Source organism: Scyliorhinus canicula, chromosome 5 (genome assembly GCF_902713615.1).
Source record: "Scyliorhinus canicula chromosome 5, sScyCan1.1, whole genome shotgun sequence".
Classification (NCBI taxonomy): Eukaryota; Metazoa; Chordata; class Chondrichthyes; order Carcharhiniformes; family Scyliorhinidae; genus Scyliorhinus; species Scyliorhinus canicula.
Window position 1 is genome coordinate 81,474,152 of NC_052150.1, and position 27,772 is coordinate 81,501,923.

Genomic DNA, 27,772 nt, shown 5'->3' on the forward strand with positions numbered 1-27,772 from the left:
AGAGGGTAGTGGGTGCCTGGTACTTGCTGCCGGAGGAGGTGATGGAAGTAGGGACGACAGTGACGTTTAAGGGGTGTCTTGACAAATACATGAATAGGATGGGAAAAGAAGGATACGGACCCCCGAAGGGTAGAAGATTTTAGTTTAGATGGGCAGCATGGTTGGCGTACGCTTAGAGGGCCGAAGGGCCTATTCCTGTGCTGTACTTCTCTTTGTTCTTATGAAAGCAGGAAATTATAGGCCAGTGAGCTTAACTTCGGTAGTAGGGAAGATGCTGGAATCTATCATCAAGGAAGAAATTGCGAGGCATCTGGATAGAAATTGTCCCAGTGGGCAGACGCAGCATGGGTTCGTAAAGGGCAGGTCATGCCTAACTAATTTAGTGGAATTTTTTGAGGACATTACCAGTGCAGTAGATAACGGGGAGCCGATGGATGTGGTATATCTGGATTTCCAGAAAGCCTTTGACAAGGTGCCACACAAAAGGTTGCTGCATAAGATAAAGATGCATGGCATTAAGGGTAAAGTAGTAGCATGGATAGAGGATTGGTTAATTAATAGAAAGCAAAGAGTTGGGATTAATGGGTGTTTCTCTGGTTGGCAATCAGTAGCTAGTGGTGTCCCTCAGGGATCCGTGTTGGGCCCACAATTGTTCACAATTTACATAGATGTTTTGGAGTTGGGGACCAAGGGCAATGTGTCCAAGTTTGCAGATGACACTAAGATGAGTGGTAAAGCGAAAAGTGCAGAGGATACTGGAAGTCTGCAGAGGGATTTGGATAGGTTAAGTGAATGGGCTAGGGTCTGGCAGATGGAATACAATGTTGACAAATGTGAGGTTATCCATTTTGGTAGGAATAACAGCAAACGGGATTTTTATTTAAACGATAAAATATTAAAGCATGCCGCTGTTCAGAGAGACTTGGGTGTGCTAGTGCATGAGCCACAGAAGGTTGGTTTACAGGTGCAACAGGTGATTAAGAAGGCAAATGGAATTTTGTCCTTCATTGCTAGAGAGATGGAGTTTAAGACTAGGGAGGTTATGTTGCAATTGTATAAGGTGTTAGTGCGGCCACACCTGGAGTATTGTGTTCAGTTTTGGTCTCCTTACTTGAGAAAGGACGTACTGGCACTGGAGGGTGTGCAGAGGAGATTCACTAGGTTAATCTCAGAGCTGAAGGGGTTGGATTATGAGGAGAGGTTGAGTAGACTGGGACTGTACTCATTGGAATTTAGAAGGATGAGGGGGGATCTTATAGAAACATTTAAAATTATGAAGGGAATAGATAGGATAGATGCGGGCAGGTTGTTTCCACTGGCGGGTGACAGCAGAACTAGGGGACATAGCCTCAAAATAAGGGGAAGTAGATTTAGGACTGAGTTTAGGAGGAACTTCTTCACCCAAAGGGTTGTGAATCTATGGAATTCCTTGCCCAGTGAAGCAGTTGAGGCTCCTTCATTACATGTTTTTAAGGTAAAGATAGATAGTTTTTTGAAGAATAAAGGGATTAAGGATTATGGTGTTCGGGCCGGAAAGTGGAGCTGAGTCCACAAAAGATCAGCCATGATCTCATTGAATGGCGGAGCAGGCTCGAGGGGCCAGATGGCCTACTCCTGCTCCTAATTCTTATGTTCTCACTGTAATTATAAAAGTTTCTGCAAATGAGCCCTTCCCATTGTATATTCATGGGCTTGGAGTTATGGATATAATTGGTAACCATTGAATATTTCCTTCTGTACAGGTTTAGCTCCAGGGTTTAAGCAGACATCTAGCTGAAGAGAAATTCCAAGGTTTCTAAAGAAAACTGCATGACTGCATTCATATTAAGAGCACCTTTGAAAGCATAATAAACTGAAAAGGAACATCTGCTCATCTTACAGGCACAATTAGTTATCATCTCTCCCCACAGAACTGAGAAGCTACACTGCATCAGTCTGTCTTCATACAAGTTCATTTAGTTAACAAAAGACCCTAGCAGGGGTCAGGCATTAGACTGATTTTACACCCGTAAACTCTTCACAACCAATTATTGGAGTCCATTTAATCACTGAATACAGCCCAAAGTCGTAGCACAATGTTGTCTTTGAAATTTAGGCAAGCGATGACAGAGGCAGGAAACAGATACTCTTTCTGGTTTGCCCAGGAGATAATAAACAATATAGCATAATTAGTTACACAAGAGAAAAAGTACATCAAGCTAGAATATTTGAGCAAAGCCTAAAGTAATGTGCAGACACCAAATGACAATCCAATGCGGCTGGTTAAATACATTTCGCTAATAGGTTTGTAGAAATGTTAAAGACCATAATTTGATCAATCTCAAATGAGTGGTGGGGGTTGGGGGTTGTCATTCTACAGTTCTGAGTTCCTGAGTTCTTTATCATTTCTAAAGAGCCTGACTTTGAATAACTTTTTTATCTATTAAATATTGGAATACCTGTACTTCTACAAATACTGAATTATGAAGCATCATAATTTTACTTCAAGTACGAAAGACTAAGAGGAGAAATACAGTCTCCAACAATGAAATCATAGCCAGACATTTGCAGTGTGTGAGGATAAGAGCCTACAAATAAATAAATGTGGGTATGGCATAATGAACCTCTAATACTGTAGAATATGGAACAAAGATGAGCATAAAGCAGAAATTCTTCACAGTGGGCTGGATTTACCCTGTGTGCAGAGGCATGTTTCAGCATGTGAATGGTCATGTTTCGTTTTTGGGAGGAGGGGAGGGAAGGGGACACTGTACCATTTTCCTCCGTACTTTCTTGCAGGTCATCAATGCCGGTGTGTAAACTGCACAGGCTCCCCGCTGAGGTTGGATTGGAGGAGGGAAACAAAAACAGACTGCGATTTGAATAGCTCTGGCTGGTTAAAAATAAATCTGATTTTGACACTTGAAAAAATTCTAACCATGCTGGTTTACAATGATTGACAGGCACTCGACTTCGAATTTGAAATGAGCACCTACTTTTCTTTCTCTCCCAGAGAGTAATCTATTATTTGGACAGCTGTGGCAATTATCAATGCTTGGTTGAGTTTCAAGTGCTAATTGGTTTCAGGACAGTAGGTGTACCATTTATTAGAGAATGCAAGGTATAAGTTTCAGTTATACACTGTCCATAGAATTCCTACAGTGCAGGAGGCCATTTGACCCATCGACTCTACTCCAACCCTCCTAGAGAGGGCCCACTCCCCCGCCCTATCCCCATAAACCTGTAACCCCACCTAACCTGCACATCTTCAGTGAGCGGCAATTTATCATGGCCAATCCAGCCAACCTACAACTCTTTGGACTGAAGGAGGAAACCAGAGAACTTGGAGGAAACCCACGCAGACACGGGTAGAATGAACAAACTCCACACAGTCACCCAAGAATGGAATTAAACACGGGTCCCTGGCACATATATTATAAATATTACAAAGATTTTATTCAGATGGCGGAATGCACTTACTTTACTCCGAATCAATGATGTGGAACCCTCATCCCCCAAGAAATGCAAAATATTTTCCATTGGTATTGCATTAAATCAGAGGACTGTAAATAGTGTTTACTGAGTGAGTGTCTATGGAGAATAGATGGGAGGTATGGACAATGGGTAGAGGTTTATGCATCTTTAATACACTGTCAGAAGCTGGAATACTGTGTTAGAGAATATAGGCCCATCTCTATACCCACGCTGCCCACACACTCCAGCCCGGCTCACAAACTACGAACCCAACCCCAGAATGAAAAAACAAAAATGGCGCGGGAAGTCACAGTTTTGAGCGGTGAAAGACTCATAATGAGGCTTGGTCGAAAGCCCAGAAAAACACCAGAGCCCCAGAGAAAACAGGTTCATTCACAGCTCAGGCTCAGGCATCTGAACTTTACTGTCAATTTCATAATGTTTGTTTATACAACATTTTTTATACAACATTAAGTGGTATCAAGAGTTTGTGCTTTTTGTTATTGACACTTATTGGCCTGTAGTGAAATTACTTTTTTCAACAATGGAAGAACATAGAATTTACAGTGCGGAAGGAGGCCATTTGGCCCATCGCGTCTGCACCGACCATTGGAAAGACCACCCCACTTAAGGCTACATTTCCACCCTATCCCCGTAACTCACCCTATCCCCGTAGCCCTTCCTAACCTTTTTGTTTTTGGACACCTTAGGGCAATTTATCATGGCTAATCCACCTAGCTTGCACATCTTTGGACTGTGGTAGGAAACCGGAGCATCCGGAGGAAATCCATGCAGACACGGGGAGAACGTGCAGACTCCACACAGACAGTGATCCAAGATGGGAATCAAACCTGGGACCCTGGCGCTGTGAGGCCGTAGTGCTAACCACTGTGCTACTGTGCTGCCCACGGTATGAATTACCTTTTTAAAGCCTTTTTAAAGCTTTTTTAAAGACATTTCTTCCTGTCAGTACAGGGTTCATTGGTTCTGGACTGTGTACAACTGGGTCAATGAGCTTGGAAATGCCATAGCTTGGCACAGAGCGCAAAAGGAGCTGTGGGGAGTGGGTGGAAGGGCGTGAAGTGGGATAGGCCACTTCTACACCTGGCAGCTCCTAATTTCTGTCCATGTGGGTAGCCTCCTAATTTCTTTCTATGTCAACTGGCATAACACCAGCCATACCTGCCCAACGACAATGAAAATACAACTTTTTTAAAGCACTTTCTCCAGAGGTGAGAAAGCAGAGCCTGGAGTTTTCCCAACTCTGGCTACCCACCTCGAGGAAGAAAATCAATGCGTGAATGTTTATTTTCAATTCGAGTATGCAAATACCTTAGATTGGAATTCCATCACACACTCTATTTGCCTTCAGGTAATGATTAGTTTCTGCAGTAGTGTTATTCTGATGTTCCACCAGTACCTTGTCATGCAGCTACTATTCACACTAGCCCCCCAGGCTGATCGACAGGCCTCACCTAATCCTCACACCACAGTTTCAGGAGGGAATTATATTCAGCAACAGGAATCCTGCCTCATTTTCCCCTCCCTAATCCAAGGATGTGAGACCAGTCAGAGCTACTAACATCTTTATCTGGTTGAAAAAGAGACTATTGAACTTGGGACCATTCTTGTTTGTGTGGTTCAGCCTCCATGTTGAGCCATTGGAGGAGCATAATACTTATTCACCTGGGAAAACAAACTGTTTAAGAGCAACTATGGAATAACATCTTTGGTATATCTTTGCCCTTCACTCAAGACCAACCAATGATTCGATAATGTTGTTTGACAACACCAGGTTAAAGTCCAACAGGTTTATTTCGAATCACTAGCTTTTGGAGCATAGCTCCTTCCTCAGGTGAATGGGAAGCTAGTGCTTCCCATTCAGCTGCGCTCTGAAAGCTAGTGATTCGAAACAAGCCTGGTGGACTTTAAACTGGTGTTGCAAGACTTCTTACTGTGCTCATCCCAGTTCAACATCGGCATCTCCACATCATTGATAATGTTGAACAAACCTTGTGGGGTCAGGAGTGGCCGTGAAGAAGTGGATACAAGGTGAACTGCTGCTGCTCTGAGCCAGGATGGACACCATGCTCCCTGTGATAAAGTAAGAATCCAGATCCTTGTTGCCCTGGTCACGGAGCGCATCCATCATCATTTGCATAGTGATATTTCCTAGGATATTCAGAAATTGATGATGAGCTGTAACAATCATTACCACTTTACAATTCAAACAAGCAATTTAGAAACAATTACTATGTTGTTAGAAATGTACAAATTCTACTAATATCACAATGATCATTAATATCCTTTAGTCACACACAACTGAAAAAAATTTCACGCAGGCAGTAATCACACGAATCCCAAAAAAGACCAACCCAGTGGAATGTGGGTCGCATAGGCCCATATCACTATTGAATACAGATGTAAAAGTATTGGCTAAGTTGTTGGTGAGGAGGATGGAGGAGTGTGTCCCCGGGGTGGTGGCAGAAGATCAAACAGGCTTCATGAAGGGCAGGCAGCTCACGTGTAATATAAGACGGTTGTTGAAGGTGGTGATGAATCCGTCGGGGGTCTGGAACCAGAGGTGGTGGTGTCCTGGGTCGTGAGAAGGCATTTGATCAGGTGGAGTGGCAGTACTAGTTTGAGGTTTTGGGAAGGTTTGTGTTTGGGCAGAGATTTGTGGCATGGTTATGGTTGCTGTATGTGGCACCAAGGGCAAGGGTGAAGATGAATGATATGAGCTCACAAAGCTTTGACTTACACAGGGGTACGAGACAGGGATGCCCACTGTCAGCGCTGCTGTTTGCGTTGGCCATAGAGCCATTGGCGATGGCTATCAGGGAGTCGGCAGAGTGGTGAGGGAACAGAGGAAGCATCGGGTGTCGCTCTCTGCCGCTGACCCCTTACTGTATGTTTCGGATCAATTGGAGAGTATGGGAAGGATTCTGAACCTGCTGGGGAGGTTTGGAGGGTTCTCGGGGTGCAAGCTGAGTGTCGGGAAAAGTGAGGTATTCCCGGGGAATGAGCTGGCACAGCGGGCTAATTTAGGGGGAGATGCCATTTACGAGGGATAGGTTTAGGTATTTGGGGATTCAGATAGCGAGGGAATGGACAGGGCTCCATAAGTGGAACTTAACAAAGCTGGTGGAAGAGGCGAGGGAGGATCTTAAGAGGTGGGATACACTGCACTTAACGCTGTCGGGGAGGGTCAAAGTGGTGAAAATGAGTATTCTGCCGAGGTTCTTTTTCATCTTTCAAGCTCTCCCGATCTTTATACCACAGGCCTTTTTTGAATAGTGGACTTAATCATTTCTGACTTTATATGGGTGGGGAAGGTGCAGAGGGTGGGGAAGACCCTGCTACAGAGGCAGAAGCAGCAGGGAGAATTGGCGTTGCCGAACTTGCTTCATTCTTATTGGGCGGCGAATGTGGGAAAAGTGCAGCGGTGGTGGAGAGATGGAGTAGATTGAGTTAGGATGGAGGAGGAATTTTGTAAGGGGTCTAATTTGAGGGCTACGGTGACGGGTGAGTTTCCAATGGCTCAGAGTAGGTATTCAGGGAGCCCAGTGGTGCAGTTCATGGTGAAGATATGGAATTTGTTGAGGAGGCATTTTAGGATGGAAGGGATGTTCGTGCTAACGCCGCTGTGTGAGAATCATGGGTTTGAGTCGGGGGGGGGGGGGGGGGGATGGATAGTGTATACAGGAGGTGGAGGGAAGTGGGGCTGGTCAGGGTGAGGGATCTGTATTTGGAGGAAGGGTTCGCCAGTCTGGAGGAGGTAAGGGAGAGGGTAGAGCTGCCGAGGGGGAGTGAGTTCAGGTATCTGCAGGTTAGAGACTTTGCGCGAAAGGTCTGGAGGGGATTCCCGAGGTTGCCGGGATACACCCTGCTGGAGCGACTGTTTCCGGATGTGGAAGTGGAGGGAAGAATTAGAGATATATACAAGTGCCTTGGGGTGCAGGAAGGTGAGCAGGTGGTGAACATCAAGGAGAAATGGGAAGCGGAGTTGGGAGGCGAGATCAATTGGGGGGTATGGAGTGAGGCAATGCGTAGAGTAAACGGGAGCTCCTCTTGTGCAAGGATGAGCCTGATGCAGCAGTGTTCTTCAAAGTCGGGGGCGCGACCCGCGGGTGGGTCACGTGCGGGTGTCGGAAGAGTGCGGGGCCGTTGTCCACGGCGCTCCCGATCGTGCAAATCCCCGCACAGCAGCCAGCTTTTCATAACGCCGGCTGCAAGCGGCCGCGAACATGTTAAAAAAAACAATTCGGCCGCATTGTTCATGTGCGCACTATGATCGGCGCGCATGTGCGCCGATAATCGGCCACGCATGCGCAGCATGGCCACCATTTTATTTAAAACAGTTGCAGCTTTTTGTTTTACAATTTCTGTAGTGGTTTTTATTCATTTATTTTATTTATTTAATTTGTTTTTACAAGTTCGGTGGGGGGGGGGTTTATTCATTTTTTTTCATTTATTTTACTCATTTTATTTTTTTCTGCAAGTTTGTGGGGGGGGGGGGTTTATTTGACAATATTTTAGTTAAAAAATTCAGAACTTTGGATAGATGGAGACTCCATACTTTCCGACACAGGAAGGCTTCACCTTCATCCAACAGGTTCCATTGGAGGAGCGTGTACGAGGGCCAAAGGGACCCAAAACCATTTCCTCCATTTTTTTCAGCAGCAAACAAGGTAAGAGAAAATGGTGGGTCGCGCAGGTCAGCCGGCGTGGGTCGCGAAGGCCGGCCGGGTTGGGTCCCGAAGGTTGGAAAAAATGGGTCCCCGGAAACAAAGTTTGAAGAACACTGTGATACAGTTTAATGAGGTACACAGGGTGCATATGACTTGGGCGAGAATGAGTGGGTTCTTTCAGGGGGTAGCAGATGAGTGTGCGAGGTGTGGGCAGGGGTCAGCAAATCACGCGCACATGTTTTGGGGTTGCGGTAAAATTGGGAAGATTCTGGGCAGGAGTGTTTGGGGTCTTAGCTAGGATAGTGGAGGAGGAGGTGGACCTGGACCGTTTGGTGGCAATATTTGGGGTTTCAGAGAAGCCAGAGCTCATGGAGAGGAGGAAGGGCGTGTCTTGGCCTTCGCCTTTCTGACTCCACGGCGGCGAATTTTGCTGGAGTGGCGGTCGGCATTGCTTAGTTAGGTGACCTGTATGACTTCCTGTGATTAGAGAAGATAAAAGTGTGAGCTAAGGGGCTCTGGGGGGGGGGGGGGGGAGTTGAAGAAAGGTGGGGAATGTTTGTGACAGTGTTTGAGGGGCTGTTCATCACGGGCGAGGGGGGGCTGAAAAAGAGGAAAAATCTGTTCAGACTGTATAGTTGAGTGTTGGGAAGTAAGTTTCCCAGGGTGTTTATTCACTGTAACCTGTTTTGATACATGTTTGTAATAAAGTACATTTTTTAAAAAACTGCACAAAATATTCACTCTATAGGGCAGATTTTCTAAGTTCACAATAATAGAAAATTACCCTATATGCATCATTATACCGGCCGGATTTACTGACCAACCCACCATGTGTTTTTCGGCGCGGGATTTACCGATTCCGCCATTGTCAACAGATTTACCGGTAACTGTACCACTCATCACCGGGAAACACAGAACTTCCCTCCGGCATGAACAGCCAGTAAATTGTGCCCAATATAATTGATATAGTATTTGTCTTTGATCCGGTGAGTACACATTATATTGTTCTGATCAGAGACGTATACATTAATATCATAGCAGGATTTTTAAAAAAATTAATAGAATGCCGGTTTTCCAGCATTGATTGATCATCCCTGAATTTGCTATCGAGAAGGGATTGGTGAACCACTTTTTGTGACCTGTCGCAGTGCATATTAGTGGGGGAATTCTAGAATTTGGATCCAATGACAATGAAGCAACAACATTACAATTCCAAATCAGGATGTGTGTGTAATGTGGAACGGGATTTGGAGGTGGAGGTGTTTTTATGCATCTGCCGTCCTTGTAACTTCCGGGTGGTAGAAGTTGGGGGTTTGGAAGCTGTTGCTGCAGTCCACCTTGGATGCATTGGTGATCATTTTCCAGTATTCTATAGACACTGGAAGAGTTCCAATGGATTGGATGGTAGCTAATGTAGCTCCACTTTTTAATAAAGGAGGGAGAGAGAAAATGGAGAATTATAGACTGGTTAGCCTGACATCGGCGGTGGGGGAAATGCTGGAGTCAATTATTAAGGATGAAATAACTGAGCATTTAGAAAGTGGGGATAGGATCAGCCCAAGTCACCATGGATTTACTAAAGGGAAATCATGCTCAACAAATCTTCTGGAATATTTTGAGGATGTGGCCAGTAGAGTGGGCAAAGGTGAACCAGTGGATGTTGTGTATCCGGACTTTCAAAAGGCTTTTGAAAAGGTCCCACACAAGAGGTTAGTGAGCAAAATTAAAGCTCATGGTATTGGGGGTAATGTATTGACATTGGTAGAGGACTGGTTGGCAGACAGGAAGCAGAGTGAGAATAAATGAGTCCTTTTCAGAGCGACAGGGGTACCGCAGGGTTCAGTGCTGGGGCCCCAGCTGTTTACAATATACATTAATGATTTGGACAAAGGAATTGCATACAATACCTCCAACTTTGCAAACGACACTAAGCTGGGTGACAGCGTATGCTGTGAGGAGGATGCAAAGAGGCTGTAGGGTGATATGGACAAACTGGCTGAGTGGGCAAATGCAATTTAATGTGGGTAAATGTGAAGTTATCCACTTTGGCAGCAAAACCAGGAAGACAGATTATCTGAATGGTGGCAGTTTAGGAAAAGGGGAAGTGCAAAGAGACCTGGGTGTCATGGTGGAACAGTCGCTGAAGGTTGGTGTGCAGGTACAGCAAGTGGTGAGGAAAGCTAATGACATGCTGGCCTTCATAGCGAGAGGATTTGAGTACAGGAGTACATACCTTGCAGCAGTCATCCAGGGCCTCGAGTGAGGCCACACCTTGTGTATTGAGAGCAGTTTTGGTCTCCTAGTTTGAGGAAGGACATTCTTGCTATTGAGGGTCTCCAGCGAAGGTTCACCAGACTAATTCCCAGGATGGCAGGACTGACATATGAAGAAAGATTGGATCAACTGGGCGTGTTGGAGTTTAGAAGAATAAAAGGGGATTGCACAGAAACATATAAAATCCAGATGGGACTGGACAGGCTAGATGTGGGAATGTTCCCAGTGTTGGGGAAATCCAGAACTAGGGGTCACAGCCTAAGAATAAGGGGTAAGTCCTTCAGGACTGAGGTGAGGAAGAACTTCTTCTCTTAGAGTTGTGAAATTCTCTACCACAGAAAGCTGTTGGGGCCAATCCGTTGGATATATTCAAGAGGGAGCTGGACGTGGCCCTTGCAGCTAAAGGGATCAAGTGGTATGGACAGAAAGCGTGAGTGGGATACTGAATTTGCAGGATCAGCCACAATATTAAATAGTGGTGAAGGCTTGAGAGGCCGATTGGCCTACTCCTGCACCTATTTTCTATGTTTCCATAGTTCCACAATTACGGTTCAATTGTGGATTGGTGAGCTAGAAATCATGTGGTGCTGGAATTAACCCAAAGACCAGATACCACGGGGAAGGTTTCCACTTTCAGCAGTGCCTTAAATTAGGCAGCAGTGTATTGATTGTCACACACCTGATTGGAGTTTCTTTTTCAGCAGCTTCACCTGGTGTGAACCCAGTCAGAAGAAAAGCATTGTTGACCTAGCACTGAGTTTTGAAAGGCAGCCTCATAATATTTTAATTCAGGAGTCAAAAATGGAATCAGGAAATGGTACACTGCTGTGGGATGTAAAAGCCCTGCAGCAACTGACATGACAGCAGTTTCAGTTGCAGGAAACACTGTTCAGAGAGTGGGAAGTGAGGTACCAATTTTATACCACAGTAGCATTTGGAGAAATGCTCTCTGATTTGCTCAATTGCATAATTGCTTCCTCTTACCTGTATCAAGTGGATGTTCAGGGCTGCTCAGCACTATAGACTAGGTGTAAGAGAACTACTTTTGCTATGCCACGAAGCTGCAAGTTAAACAACTTACAACATTCTATTGCTTTCGTAAATTATCCACAACTCGGGTGAATCTTTTCTATCCAACAATCCAGAATCATCTACTTCAGCCTTTTGTAAGACTTTGCTACTTTTTGGAATGATGCGAACCATACCACAAAAAATAGTTCCCAATGCTGCAAGCCCCACCATGATGCTCTCACCTACCTGAGTGTTTCTGTAGGAGTTCTTTGCCAGTACAGTGGTGACCCAAAGCCTCATCTCCACCTGGTGGTGAGAACACTGCACTAAAGTTGAATTCTTCTTCTCCATTCCACCACCCCTGACTCTCGGCGTAACCTCGAAGCTCTGGGTGTTCTGCGTCAATGGTGGTGGTTATAGACAATCGGTTACAAATGCTCCTTAAGCCCTCTATGAACAAATATTTACATTAATTAATTTCAAAAACGTTCTATCAATGGCCAATTCTCGTCACAAGAATAGTTGCCACACTTGCAGAACTTTTAAAAGCACACGTTTAACCTGCCCCATGTTTACTTTTCATGGTTTATATGAACTGGTTAGGAAACACTTCTCAATTTTTATACACGGGAGACCAGAGTATGAATTTCTCGGGCTCAATTCCAGCCTATATAAATCAATCTCGTCCAGGAGAATAGAATCTTGGGAGGCAATATCAACATGGATATAGGATTAGTTAAAGATCAGAAAACAGCAGGAATAAGTGGATCCTTTTCAGTTTGGCAACTTGAGTGCGTGCCCACAAGGATCAGTGCTGGGCCTCAGCTATTGAAAGCTTTTTTTAATGACTCCGAGATGAAGCGACGCAATATCGAATCGTTGTGCCTCTGCTGGTCGCAACTAATAATAATAATAATCTTTATTGTCACAAGTAGGCTTACATAAACACTGCAATGAAGTTACTGTGAAAAGCCCTAGTCGCCACACTCTGGCGCCTGTTCAGGTACACTGAGGGAGAATTCAGAATATCCAATTCAATTAGCAGCACCTCTTTTGGAACGTGTGGGAGCAAACCAGAGCACCCGGAGGAAACCCATGCAGACACAGTGTAGGAATCTACCATGCGGTTTAAGTGTAGTCTCGTATACACTTCAAACTCAGGAGAATTTAAGTTACACTTCTTGGATGCAAAATAAAAATCTTTTATTGTGTCTATTGATTATAATCATCGAGAGACTGAAATCTTCTTGTGGTTACAAATCAAATGTTCTCAATAAAGCCCTTGCCAGCAAAAGACTTTAAGAGAAATAATTGGCTTAATGGTTTCAACAGATTTAACTTTCAAAATACAGTAATGGTTCTTGCTCAAAGCAAAACAGCTTGCGCAAAGTTCAAGAGTTAGGGTGGAAATATGAAAATATGAAACAAGGATAGCGAGTAGTCAGGTAAAAGGTATTTCAAGTGATCCTGGATGGAAAATGGCTGCCCAGACCTCTATGTTGAAGGAGAATAGTAAGAAGTATAACAACACCAGGTTAAAGTCCAACAGGTGAATGAAGAGGTATGTTCCAAAAACATATATACAGACAAAGTCAAAGATGCAAGACAATGCTTTAAATGCGAGCATTTGCAGATAATTAAGTATTTACAGATCCAAAGATAGAGGTAACCCAGGTTAAAGAGGTGTGAATTGTCTCAAGCATCGTGAGGTTATCTGTGGGCTTGCGGTAAAGTGAAGTGCTGAGGTGACCGTCCTTGATGGAGATGAGTGTGTCCAAAAATGCAACCAATTTTGGAGAGTTGTCCATGGTGAGACTGATGGTGGGATGGAACTTATTGATGTCATCGTGTAGTTGTTTCAGTGATTCTTCACCGTGGGTCCAAAGGAAAAAAATGTCATCGATGTATCCGGTGTATAACGTCGGTTGAAGGTCCTGTGCTGTGAGGAGGTCTTGTTCAAACTTGTGCATGAAGATTGGCATATTGAGGTGCAAATTTGGTCCCCATGGCTGTTCCGTGTGGCTGGATGAAGAACTTGTTGCCGAAGGTGAAGACGTTGTGATCCAGAATGAAGCAGATGAGTTGCAGAATTGTGTCTGGAGATTGGCAGTTGTCGGTGTTGAGTACTGATTCTCTTTAAGGAGAATGTTATCAGTCTGACTCCATCTGTCCCTACCCCTGCAATTTGCTGATTGGCTTGGATGGGTCTCAAATGCATTTGGTTGGATGGTCAGTTGTCAATCATCAATGTGCAACATTATCTTGTTGAACTTTTATAATTAATATAAATGTTGCATGTGGAATTCTTAAATGTGTGCTGGAATGCAAACTCTGCACTCATCATTAAACTGGTATGTGCAGAACTCTGCAATTCTGTTCATTTGAACAATGGCAAAGCTCATATTAACTATAACATTAATTTGACCTTCAGTATAATGTTGCATTTGCTTCTAGTTAGACTGTACATGTTTCAAATCCATGCTTTCATTATTGCAAGCTGTGTGATTTTGTAATCTCAGTTATGCTTCAGGTTTTATGATGAAATCCATTTTAAAATGGATTTTAAACTGGGCTTTAGTATTTACATTAAAATGGCTAAATCAATTACCCTTTTACCTATCAGAAATAGCCAGTTCCCTTCACACAGGGAGAACGTGCAGACTCCACACAGACAGTGACCCAAGCAGGGAATCGAACCTGGGTCTCTGGAGCTATGAAGCAACAGTAATGGCAGGTAGCTAGAGAGAGTATGCTTCAAAATGGAGGTGCATGCTATCTCCAACTTTAAAATAGAAAGTGTTTTTTCAGCCAGGCCACCGCTGTGATAGTGAACCCTCTGCAGACAAGAGGTGCCTTGAAACCTGCCTGGAGCAGGCCCCCAGGGAGAACTGCTGCCAAGAACCTGCCTTCAGGCAGTTAAACTGGCTCCCATTGCCTCTGAGAACCTGGAGGGCAAGTGGAAAAATCCAGTTGGCCTCTTTCACTTTGTCTTAAGTGATTTAATCAGACACTGACTGCATGCAGGTGGGTAGCTCTGTTGCCCCATCCCAACTCCAGGAAAGTGGTTCCTTGGGTCGGATGGAGCTGGGAAACCCAATGCAACTTGGTGGCACTCTTTTAAATACCTGTCTGCCTCCATTCATGGCTCCAGCTGGCCTGACAATTTGTCCCAGGGCGTCTGCAATGGGATTTGGATTGGTGTCGATGGACTACAATGGAATTAAGTAGGGAAAACAAAATCATAATATTCTTTAAATGGTGATGACCTATTGTTATCGTTCAGATAATTTGGGTGTCCATGTACATAAAACACAAAGTTAACATGCAACTACTGCAAGCAACTAGGAAGGGAAATAGTATGTTAGTCTTTGGTGGAATACAAGAGCAAGGAAGTCTTAATGCAATTATGCAAGGCTTTGGTGACTATGGGCACGATCGTCCAGCCACGCTGAAACTGAAAAGCAGCTCGCTGCATCACAGCTTGACCGGTGAATTCGGGAAAACCCGCTCCTCCTGGAAACCACCCGGCTCGCAATGCCTCACGAGATTCAATGCAAAGATAATCCCGCCAGTTTTTGGCAAATCTGCATATCAGAGCGAGGCAATAAGCCTTACTCTAATGTGCAGATTCCAGAGGTACCTGAGGCTTTGGGATTCAATTCCTTCGGGGACCTCAGGCGAGCGCCGTTTGGTACTGGTCTCCATAAACGGGAACCAGGCAGAACGGCACTCGTGGAGGTCTCCAAGGTTACCGGAAGCCCCCAGCTGCAAGCCCTTTGGACAGGGTGGTGCCCTGGCTCCCCTGGCACTGCCAAGGTGCCTAGGGGGCACTGCCAGGGTGCCAAGCTGGCATTTTGTGCACACGCATGATTGCGTCAGGGTTTCCCACCCTGTGAGGGGGTGCAGGGACCCTCCCATGTTGCGTTCAGTTTGGGGATTTTTGTGGGCCTCGGAGGTCGGGACGCTATTTTTCAATGGCGTCCTGATCTCTTGGTACAATGGGGAGTTCCGGCAAGCAGAACTCCCCATTGTAAAAAACGGGGCTTTTGGGAAGATCGTGCCCTACATTTGGAATGCGATATAGTCTTAGTCCCCATACCCAAGGAAGGATACAATTGGCTGTGTGAAGGTGCAAAAATGATTTACTAGATCGATTCCAGGGATGAGACAGTTATCCTATGTGGAGAGATTGAGTAGAATAGAATTTAGAAGAATGCAAAGTGTGAAACATCCAAGATTATGAAAGAGTTTGACAGGATAGATGCTGAGAGGCTGTTTCCCTTGGCAGGAGAACCTAGAAATAGGAGGAATATTCTCAGAAAAAAGGAAGTCCATTTCTGATTGAGATGAAGAAACATTTCTTCACTCAAGAGGGGTGTAAACCTTTGGAATTCTCTACGCAGATGGTCGTGGCTGCTCAGTTGTTGTTGAGTATTTTCAAGGCCGAGATTGATAAGGTATCAAATGACATGGGGATCAGGCAGAAAGTAGAACTAGGTTCAAGGATCAGCCATAATCATTAAATGGTGAATCAGGCTTGTGGGTCCATCTATGGTCCATTCCTGCTCCCATTTCTTATGCTCTAATGCAAGCACACAGCAAAATTAGAATTAGAACAGTACAGCACAGAACAGGCCCTTCGGCCCTCAATGTTGTGCCGAGCAATGATCACCCGACTCAAGCCCACGTATCCACCCTATACCAGTAACCCAACAACCCCCATTAACATTATTTTTTAGGACACTAAGGGCAATTTAGCCTGGCCAATCCACCTAACCCGCACATCTTTGGACTGTGGGAGGAAACCGGAGCACCCGGAGGAAACCCACGCACACACGGGGAGGACGTGCAGACTCCGCACAGACAGTGCCCCAGCCGGGAATCGAACCTGGGACCCTGGAGCTGTGAAGCATTGATGCTAACCACCATGCTACCGTGCTGCCCACTGCCCACCAAAGCAGGAGGGTATTCGGCTCATCTTGTTTGTGATGTCTCTTGGAGCTTGCCAATTAGTTATACTCCCCCGCTCTTTCCCCATAACCCTGCAAACATTTCCTTTCCAACTAAATATCCAAATTTTGAAGAAAATTACTACTAAATGTGGTTATCAACCTTCCTTCAGGAGGTGCACTCCAGATCATTAAAACAATGTTTTAATATTTTTAATGTGGAGATGCCGGCGTTGGACTGGGGTGAGCACAGCAAGAAGTCTTACAACACCAGGTTAAAGACCAACATGTTTGTTTCAAACACTAGCTTTTGGAGCACTGCTCCTTCCTCAGGTAATATTTTTAAAACCCTCAACTCCTCGCTCATTCTGTATGCAATGATTTTGATTCTATGTGGTTATACTGGAAAATGAACTCCTACGCCTGTTTGCTATTTATCAACTTTTACTGGAAATAAACATCAACATGGTTCACACCTCAAATGAATTTCAAAAGCAAAAAAGGTGCAACTGATGCAGAAAAATAGGATAAACATCTGTGGACATAACCATATCTAACTTTAGAAGTCACATCATTAATGGTGACTCAGAATTTAGACTGGAAATACAAGGTACATTTAGACTGCAGCTAATGAGACTGGTAGATGCAGTTCAAGTTTCAGCCTGACATCAGACCACTGGAGTTCTTTTATGCAAACTTTGACACTGGGCTTTTTGCACTCCATACCAGATCAAGTTCCCTCTTCCAGGGCCTAGATTCCAGATACGTATTTTAGCACTGACAATGCAAAAATCAATTTATGCTGACACTGAGGATGTGGTGCTCTTTAGCATTGATTGCATAGAATCCCTACAGTGCAGAAGGAGCTATTCAGCCTATTGAGACTGCACAGACCCACCAAAAGAGCATCCTACCTAGGCCCACTACCCCACGCAATCGTTGGACACTCGGGGGTAATATAGCATGGCCAATCCACCTAACCTGCACATCTTTGCACTGTGGGAGGAAACAGGAGCACCCGGAGTAAATCCACTCATAGACGGGGAGAACATGCAAACTCCACATAGACAGTAACCCAAGGCTGGAATTGAACCTGGGTCCCTTGTAATGTGAGGCAGCAGTGCTAACCACTGTGCCACCATGCTGCCCAACTGTTGTAAGACACCCAAGGGTTGCTCCAGGGTGACCATTCCTAAAAGGTCACCACATTTAGTCTGTCAATGAATGTTTTAAAATTATGATATCATTAATGCAAAAAGAAAGACTCAATTTCAATCATATGTATCCGAGCTCTGGTCCTTTGATGGACTCGAATGATGAAAATGCCATTTGAGGAATATACAGTTGTTGATAAGTTTGCAACTACCAGCAAAGGGCAGGTGTAGGTCATGTGCTTACGGCTCAAACTCAGAATATAGTTGTTTTGATGAAAGAATGGAACCAATCATACGAGTTGTACAATCTACTCAACAACTAGCAAATTTAGGAAATATTCTTTTGCTTCCAACTATTGGGGATTAACTGCCAACTTGCATCGAATTGAAATAGTATGATTCAACCATCTCTTCGCGATTTGTTCTGCTCAATGTGTCTGGCAAGTGTACAATGGTGAATGGAAAATGGACCACATGGACCACACTACTGTTGTTGATCCTTACACAATGTCAGTAATTCATCCATACAAAAACTACCAACCTGTGATTTTCTCAGCAGCCCAATATCTGTCAGCTGTTTCTAAGACCCAGGCTTCTGTTCTGTCCACAATGAGGAACGTACTGTGGAATGTGTGGCGTGTAGCTCCATCTTCAAAATTATTGCCACCTTGTCCATGTTCTTCTAAAAGGGACACCATAATATCCAAGGACTCTTTTGCTGTCGTGCCTCTTTCTAAACCAAGTCTGTGAGGAAAATCCAAACACACAAAGGAGGAACTGGCTTGACATTGTATATATTGTAATATTACAACACATTCATATTTGGAATGGATTTCATTCTAAGAAGGCATTACAGACAATGTTTTTAAAAACACTGTTCTCGGTTGCATGATAATCAAAGTAGGTCTTGAAAATTAGGTTGCAGCTTTGAAATCAGGGTTTCAAAAAAAAACCCAACCACAAACATACCAGTTTATGACATTTGGTGTGTCAGAGATTTGAGATATTTTCTACTCAAAAGTTAAAGAGTAGTGAATCAGCAGTGAGCTAATTCACTTCAGACATGTTAAAACATTCATTTGTTTCATAACAAAATGGAAGGCATGAAAGACTCTTGAAATTCATTAATGCAATAATAATAATCTTTATTATTGTCACAAGTATGCTTACATTAACAATGCAATGAAGTTACTGTGAAAATCCCCTAGGCGTCACACTCCGACGCCTGTTCAGGTACACAGATAATTCAGAATGACCAATTCACCTCACAGCACATCTTTCAGGACTTGTGGGAGGAAACCGGAGCTCCCGGAGGAAACCCACGCTGGCACAGGGAGAATGTGCAGACTCTTCACAGACAGTGACCCAAGCTGGAATCAAATTTGGGACCCAGCCGCAGTGAAGCAACAGTGCTAACCACTGTGCCACCATAAAGAGACATTATAAAATAATCTGTGAATCAATATCAGGTCCTTTTTCTTAGATAACTGTGTATTACTATATCCACCAGGAAAGGAATTGTTTCTGGTTATAATTCAAATGTATTCAATGTAGCTCATGCCAGGAAGAATAAGGGAATTAAATAACAACGGGTGAAGTAATGAGAGTCAAATATTCTCTTCTTCATTGACATGCTGTTTCAGTGCCCGCCACCTGGCCTATTGGCATGGTTCTTCTCAATGGTTTTGCTTCAGATAAGTGTTGGTAAAGTAGTGGGTGTGTCAGAGACAGGTGTGGGTTGGAGGTTAAGTAGGTTCACCTTGCTGCTGCCACAGTGGCTTTTGAAGGAATTTCTATGTTTTTCTCACAGATAACACAATTCTCTTTTGCATGTTTAATTACCCATATACTTGTCAATAAATACTGAATCATTACTTCCTCCAAATATTCACTAGACAATACGCAAGTCATATGCCACCTGAAATAATGTTAATTGAAGGAGGATTAATGATCGTAATATAAATGAACTGGAAATAATATTCAAGGGGGAAAAAAGTGCTCAGAAATGTTCACAGGGATAGTATTTTGGTAGAGTACTAAAAGGGAATAAAGCAAATTAATTGGGCATAAAGGAGCTAATCGAATAATGGGAAGGTCCTAGTATCTAGGAAATGACACTTCATGGATGTACAAGGGATAAATTCCAGCCCTCGAGGCACTGTAGAGGGATTTTAAAAAACTGACCAATTTTATTAAAGACCGAAATAGGGGAAAATATCAGAAACTTTGAACCTTCCAGCCTTTAAAAGGTGACCAACAGGATAGTCAGAGTTATGTAGGAGACTAAAATGCCAAGATCCAATGTTGTACTGTCAGCATATCAATTGTGTTGCCTCCCTAAAGTGGGCAGCACGGTAGCATTGTGGTTATCACGATTGCTTCACAGCTCCAGGGTCCCAGGTTCGATTCCTGGCTTGGGTCACTGTCTGTGTGGAGTCTGCATGTTCTCCCCGTGTGTGCGTGGGTTTCCTCCGGGTGCTCCGGTTTCCTCCCACAGTCCAAAGATGTGCAGGTTAAGTTAATTGGCCATGATAAATTGCCCTCAGTGTCCAAAATTGCCCTTAGTGTTGGGTGGGGTTACTGGGTTATGGGGTTATAGGGATAGGGTGGTGTGGGCTTGGTAGGGTGCTCTTTCCAAGAGCCAGTGCAGACTCGATGGGCCGAATGGCCTCCTTCTGCACTGTAACTTCTATGATCTATGATCTAAAGTATAGTCGCCATCGTCCCAAATGACCATAGGCTGCTTTCCCCTTTTGAGAGGAAGAGATCACTGGTGGTGATTTAACCTGAGGATCCACACCTCAGGCAAGGGCAAGGTTGAGAAGGCGGGGCCTTCATGAATAACCTCAGCCACTATGGGAATTGAACCTGCGCTGTTGGCCTTGCAAGCCAGCCGTCCAGCCACCTGAGCTAAACCAGCCTGCCAATTATAATGCAGTCAACCTCACTGTTCATTGATATGATGCATCAGCAGTGGACCCGATATCATACATACTAGCTCTACTTTAAATTAGCCTGTACTGCTTAAAAGCTACCACGCCCCACACCTCTTACATCAAAGTGTCTCGTGGCCTCTTAATGTGCTGACATGTAATTTTGTGCAACAAAGAGCAATGGCTGAATATCTAAGATAGTGTGTGCAAAGATTTTGGATAATGCACTGGGGGTCTTGGTGTAGGAGGTGGAAAGGGAGAGAGATGTATTGTATTGTGGTAAGGAAGCCCTATTGACAAATGATAATGCAATGGGAACAGATAGCTACAGAGGTGATTGACATAAATCAATCTTCAGAGTTTGGACGCCATGCAGAAAGAAGTTCAGTACACTCACAACTGGACACGGTCAGTGAATGCATTATCAAATATCATATTCCCACAACAACAACATTAGCCTGAGCCACTGTTCAATGTACCACACTGCGACTCCTGCACCAACTTTACACCATCTTTATCAATCAAGACTGGTACCCAACATTCATAGCTTCACCTCACTCCGGCATGTTTTATCAATTCTACATGACACCACCCACATCACACAGCTTGCAAACATTACCAGTTATTCAACCATGCCAGCCACATCATCAAAACATATTGCACAACATTATCTCACAGGAGATGGTGGCAAATAACCAGAGACAGCAGTAAGTAACTGGAGGGAAGAGACATACCAGCATGCCCCAACCCACATGTAGACAACATGATTGGTCTTTACCGCAATGTCCACTGTTGAGGCAGTGATCAGTGGTGAGGTTGAAAACAATGGGATGATAGTATTCTCATATCTAACCCAACTTCTCACTTCCCACTTTCCCCTCATTGCTAAATTCTTCTGACACAAGAGCAGCAGATGGTGTAAACATGTAAATTTTTACTTCCTCCTCAACACAATCTTCCTCTTGTCCCTCCCCTTTCAGATATCCCAAGAGCTGCAATCTGGAGGAAGACCAGTAGTGATGAAGATTCACTGGCACTTACGTTCACACTCTCTGCCACCCACTCAGGTACTGGCATTCTGCATAGTGGATAACATAGCAGCCGAGTCTACATGTAATGAGACACGAGTCACAGAATGTGCAGCAGCCAAGGCAGGGTAAAGGATAGTGCAGACTCCTGATGATTGAATCACAAATGGGTTTTACCTCAGAGGGCTCAGATGAATACTTCGATGGACCAGGCTACAGAAATAAAATGGGTGTACACAATAAAATACTTGGTGCATTGGGATGCTTGCCAGAAAGTCTGCATTCAATGCTGGAAACATGGCCAATAGAGCACCAACTTTGAACAGGGCTTTATAGAGTTTGGAGTTCATTCTTTGCAACTTGGAACTGGTTACCAGATCACCACGCTTGTGGATTCACTCATGTTGCAACATCTGACGGTTGATGTCTCCGCTTTGATTGCAGCACAAGCAGTTTTCATCAAAAATCTGGGCCCTGCAATGAAAGCTCAGGCAGGTATCATGCAAAGTCAGCTTGCTGCCATGCAAACTCTAACTGCTGACATTACGGCTGTGACCATTAGTATTGAAAGGGGTGTACGGATTTCACAACAGTTCCTATTCTGCCTGCCAGTCAGCCACCCAGATGGTGCAGTGGTCCTGGGCCTTCTGCACACAAGAGCTTTGGAGATAGTCATCCAGAACCACCTGCAGTCTTCCCCAGGTAAAGTCAGCATCCACCATCCATGTCACAGTCACTGCGATAGCAACAAATAACAGCATTATGATTGTACAGGCACTAAGGGAATGCACAAGGGTGAATAATTAAAGCTGAATGAAATATGGAATAATTTAATTTATGAATCTGGTTGGGAATACGTACTTTGCCTTGGCTTTTATATTTACATTGTTGCCGAGCAGACAATAGGAGGGTAAGTGACAGGGGGGAGGGTAAGAGTGAGGGACCATTGGTGAATGGGAAACGAGGGTTGTATTTACTGATTTGACCTTGAATGAATTCTTCAAGTTGAGCTTGAGCAGAAAACACCTGTCTAGGTTGCAGCCCCACTTTCTCTTCTCCTCAGGCTCTGCTTCCCAACTGCTCACCCTGTAGGTAGTGGCAAAGTCCGTACTCTTCTGAAGGTAAGGTTGTGCAGAATTCAACTTACCGCCACACACAATCTGGAGACCCGAGCACTGCAACGCTCCTCTCAAATAGTCAAAGCCACACAGAATCATTGCTTAGCTGGCTAATAATTTGTTTTTTTATATTTCTTGTAGCAGCATGATTCAACTCTATATATATTCTGTGTATGTGTCGATGGGTTGTGAACTAAAATATGGACGATGTCAGTGCTTAGCCCATGTTTCCCATTAGCCACTCTTTGTTTTATTGTCTGGTTGCCACAACGGACTGTTGCCAGGACACTGGGCATTAACTTGTGCCATGCTCCCCCGCCCTGGGGGGGGAGGGGGGGGCACACTTCTCCTGCTCTTTGGGGGGGGGGGGTTCACACTCAATTGAGGTAGTGGAATTCTTTTCAGTTTTGTTACATGACAGAGTTGATGTGGCTCTTGCAAAGCAGTGTGCTTTGTTGGGAAGCTGTGGAGTCGTGGCAAAGTCACTGGGCAAGTCATCCATCTGGGACATGGGTTCACATCCCACCATGGCAGCTGGTGCAATTTTAATTCAATGAATACATCGGAAATTAAAAGCTAGTTTCAGTTATAGTGACCATTAAACCATTGTTGATTATCATGAAAAACCTATCTGATTCACTAATGTCCTTTCGGGAAGGAAATTTGCCTACCTGTGACTGCAAACTGACAGTAATCTTAAATACTGACGGAAATGGTCTGACAAGTCAATCAGTTGTAACAAACCACTACGAAGTCAATAAAAATGAAACAGGACAGACCACCTGGCATTCACCGAGGCACCAGAAATGACAATGGCACACCCTCTACGCTATCTGAAACCACTTTTGTTCTTCCTCTCCCTCCCCTCGATGACATGTAACCCATTACATGTCTACTGCGCCCCCCTTCCGTTCTGAAGAAGTTACATTCAACTCACAGGGTGGTGGTGGTGGTGGGGGAGGGGGGAGGATTTAGACAGGTGGGAATGGTGGCGGGCTGGTGAATTGGGGGGGGGGTCCCAAACAGCTTTCACACTGGCAGGATTTTCCCACTCGACTGTCCCAGCCCCCTGCCAATGACTTAAATGGGTGTGCTATCATAAAAAGTCAGGAACCCCATTACCATACATTTAATTATCTTTGGAGGGCTTCCCAATATAAGGTTTCACGCCAGTGGGATTTACAATGGGTACTGGCAAATGGTCCCTACCAGCGGCCCACAGGCAAGCAGAGCCCCAGAACGCAGTACCCTGACACTGTGGGCTGGGGGAGGTGTTCCCGTGTCCAATGGGTAGGGGGAAATGGGTCCCTTTTTAAATTAAAATCTTTTCAGATTGAGGCACCTTCCGATCTGTCAGCAGCTGAGATTGCTGGTGGTGTGGGCTCATTCAGAGCTCACCCTGCCAGGATGACGTTGCGGATCCTGCCCCTTCAATTTTTTTTCCAGAGCTGAAAATGTGATGGAAAAAGCCAACAAGGCACTGGCCTCCGCTTTTCAAGACAACAGTGAAAAAAGAATCAAAATTCTTCCCAAAGTGTTAACCGTTTCTCTTTCTTTACACAGATGATGTCAGGCCTGCTGATTATTTCCAGCACATCCTGTTTTTATTTCAGATTTTCAACATCTGTAATAAGGTGCTTTTACTACAAAACCTGCTAACTACAAAACCTGCAAACATGAGGACCAAGAGGGGCAGTTCAGTGGTCAGCAGCAGAAAAGTTCATGAGTGATTGCAACTGGATACTTGCCTTGTTCAATTGTTGCAAAGTAACAATCAAAGTAAACAGAATATTTAACTGCATTGACACAACCGAGCTGGTCACCACAAAGCTATATGGTGCTCTGGTCAAAACTGGAACACTGCATTCCATTCTGCTCGTAAGGAGAGCAGATAAATAGACAAGATATGAAAGCAATGTAGTCATGGGTCAAAAGCTGACCCCCCGCTAGCCAAAGCTGATGGAGGAAAATGGAGTCATTCATTTTAAATAGAACAAAGAACAAGGAAAATTACAGCACAGGAACAGGCCCTTCAGCCCTCCCAGCCTGCGCCGATCCAGATCCTTTATCTAAACCTGTTGCCTATTTTCCAAGGATCTACTTCCCTCTTTTCCCCGCCCATTCATATATCTGTCCAGATGCATCTTAAATGATGCTATGGTGCCCGCCTCTACCACCTCCGCTGGCAAAGCGTTCCACGCACCCACCACCCTCTGCGTAAAAAACTTTCCACGCCCATCTCCCTTAAACTTTCCCCCTCTTATATTGACATTGTGACCCCCTTGTAATTGACACCCCCACTCTTGGAAAAAGTTTGTTGCTATCCACCCTGTCCATACCTCTCAATTTTGTAGACCTCAATCAGGTCCCCCCTCAACCTCCATCTTTCCAACGAAAACAATCCTAATCTACTCAACCTTTCTTCATAGCTAGCACCCTCCATACCAGGCAACATCCTGGTGAACCTCCTCTGCACCCTCTCCAAGGCATCCACATCCTTCTGGTAATGTGGCAACCAGAACTGCACGCAGTATTCCAAATGTGGCGTAACCAAAGTCCTATACAACTGTAACATGACCTGCCGACTCTTGCACTCAATGAAGGCAAGCATTCTGTATGCCTTCTTGACCACTCTATCGACCTGCGTTGCCACCTTCAGGGTACAATGGACCTGAACTTCCAGATCTCTCTGTACATCAATTTTCCCCAAGACCCTTCCATTGACCATATACTCTGCTCTTGAATTAGATCTTCCAAAATGCATCACCTTGCATTTGTTTGGATTGAACTCCATCTGCCATTTCTCTGCCCAACTCTCCAATCTATCTATATTTTGCTGTATTCTCTGATAGTCCTCCTCGCTATCTGCAACTCCACCAATCTTAGTATCATCTGCAAACTTGCTCATCAGACCACTTATACCTTCGTCCAGATCATTTATGTATATTACAAACAACAGTGGTCCGAGCACGGATCCCTGTTGAACACCACTAGTCACCTTTCTCCATTTTGAGACACTCCCTTCCACCACTACTCTCTGTCTCCTGTTGCCCAGCCAGTTCTTTATCCATCTAGCTAGTACACCCTGAACCCCATACAACTTCACTTTTTCCATCAACCTGCCATGGGAAACTTTATCAAATGCCTTACTGAAGTTCATGTACATGACGTCTACAGCCCTTCCCTCATCAATTAACTTTGTCACTCCCTCAAAGAATTCTATTAGGTTTGTAAGACCTGACCTTCCCTGCACAAAACCATGCTGCCTATCATTGATAAATCTATTTTCTTCCAAATGTGAATAGATCCTATCCCTCAGTATCTTCTCCAACAGTTTACCTACCACTGACGTCAAGCTCACAGGTCTATAATTCCCTGGATTATTCCTGCTACCTTTCTTAAACAAAGGGACAACATTAGCAATTCTCCAGTCCTCCGGGACCTCACCCGTGCTCAAGGATGCTGCAAAGATATCTGTTAAGGCCCCAGCTATTTTGTCCCTCGCTTCCCTCAGTAACCTGGGATAGATCCCATCCGGTCCTCGGGACTTGTCCACCTTAATGCCTTTTAGAATACCCAAAACCTCCCCCTTCCTTATGCTGACATGACTTAGAGTATTTAAATATCCATCTCTAGCCTCAACATCCGTCATGTCCCTCTCCTTGGTGAATCCGATGCAAAGTACTCATTAAGAATCTCACTCATTTCCTCTGACTCCACGCATAAATTCCCTGTTTTGTCTTTGAGTGGGCCAATCCTTTCTCTAGTTACCCTCTTGCTCCTTATATACGAATAAAAGGCTTTGGGATTTTCCTTAACCCTGTTAGCCAAAGATATTTATGACCCCTTTTAGCCCTCTTTATTGCGCGTTTGAGATTTGTCCTACTTTCCCGATATTCCTCCAAAGCTTCATCAGTTGTGAATCTCAGAAATCTCAGAAACAGTTTGGATTGGGTTGCGTAGTAATTTCAAACACGACTCGGACGTGCTTCAAATCCATCGCTTTCATTTTTAAAGAGGTGGGATGAGGGACAGGAGGCCATGCAATCGACTGTCAGGAGGCAAGTCTGACACTGAAACCTTTTTAGTAAGTTAAGTGCCTGCATTTCAACTAAAATAGAAACCTTGTTCATGTCAGCCAGGTTTCCCTGGCCTTGGGAAAGCAGACAGGCGAAGGGAAGGAGAAAGGACTTTCCTGAGGCAATGCCAGTTTTTGCCATTCTAATTTTTTTTTGGATGTAAAATAATAATAATAATCATTATTGTCACAAGTACGCTTACATTAACATTGCAATGAAGTTACTGTGAAAAGCCCCGAGTCGCCACACTCAGGTGCCTGTTCAGGTACATTGAGGCAGAATTCAGAATGTCCAAATTACCTAACAGCACGTCTTTCAAGGCTAATACATAATCAATTTCTTAAAAAAGATCTGTATTCCAGCTACTACTTAGATTGCAACATCTCACTGTTTCAAAACAAGGCATTTTGTCAATTTTTCAGAGCAGGGAAAATTTTAAAAAATCAAAGGACTTTTGCTATTCTTTCCAATAATGAATTACCTGACAAGATCCATCCCAAGTAATGCTTCTGTCTCTGAGGCCGTCTCTCTGGTCACCACAGCCCCATTGCCAATACAGACTCCATGGTCGTTGGCTCCCATTTCTGCCCCCCACATCCAGGCTGATTTGCTTAGTGTTACAGCAAGTGTCCACGGTGCTTGATCAATAGCAATATATGTGCACTGCCAAGACAAAAGAGATGAAAGATCAGTCATCCACAATCCTTTAGCCTGACACAAAGGATCAGTCATTACTGGAATGCATCCTAGGTTGTGGAGGGAAGCAAGGGCTCAGATTGCAGAGGCTCTGGCGACAATCTTCCAATCATCCTTGTATATGGAAGTTCTGCAAGAGAGCTAAAGGATTGCAAATGTTCTACTCATTTAGAAAGAGTTGCACAGTCATACAGTGCAGAAAAGGCCCTTCAGCCCATCGAGTCTGCACTGACAATAACTAGACCTAATCTCATGCTAATCCCATTTACCAGCACTTGTCCTGTGATGATGTTTCAAGAGCTTATCCAAGTGTTTTTAAAGGTTGTGACCTTTCCAGCCTTCAGTATAATCTCTATTATGGTCACAAGTAGGCTTACAGTAACACT

At 44.4% G+C, this 27,772-nt stretch overlaps 1 protein-coding gene across 3 annotated transcripts in view; it reads right to left on the minus strand.

Moving 5' to 3' along the window:
* Positions 1-27,772, minus strand: part of LOC119966090 (secernin-1-like) — a 131,614-nt gene that overhangs the window by 23,581 nt on the left and 80,261 nt on the right. For all 3 annotated transcript variants that reach the window (XM_038797289.1, XM_038797288.1, XM_038797287.1), the window contains 4 exons: positions 27,172-27,353; positions 18,074-18,276; positions 11,676-11,879; positions 5,466-5,625 (listed from right to left, as the gene is read on the minus strand). In XM_038797289.1, coding sequence (XP_038653217.1) covers positions 5,466-5,625; positions 11,676-11,879; positions 18,074-18,276; positions 27,172-27,353 — 749 coding nt within the window. The remainder of the gene's footprint in view (positions 1-5,465; positions 5,626-11,675; positions 11,880-18,073; positions 18,277-27,171; positions 27,354-27,772) is intronic.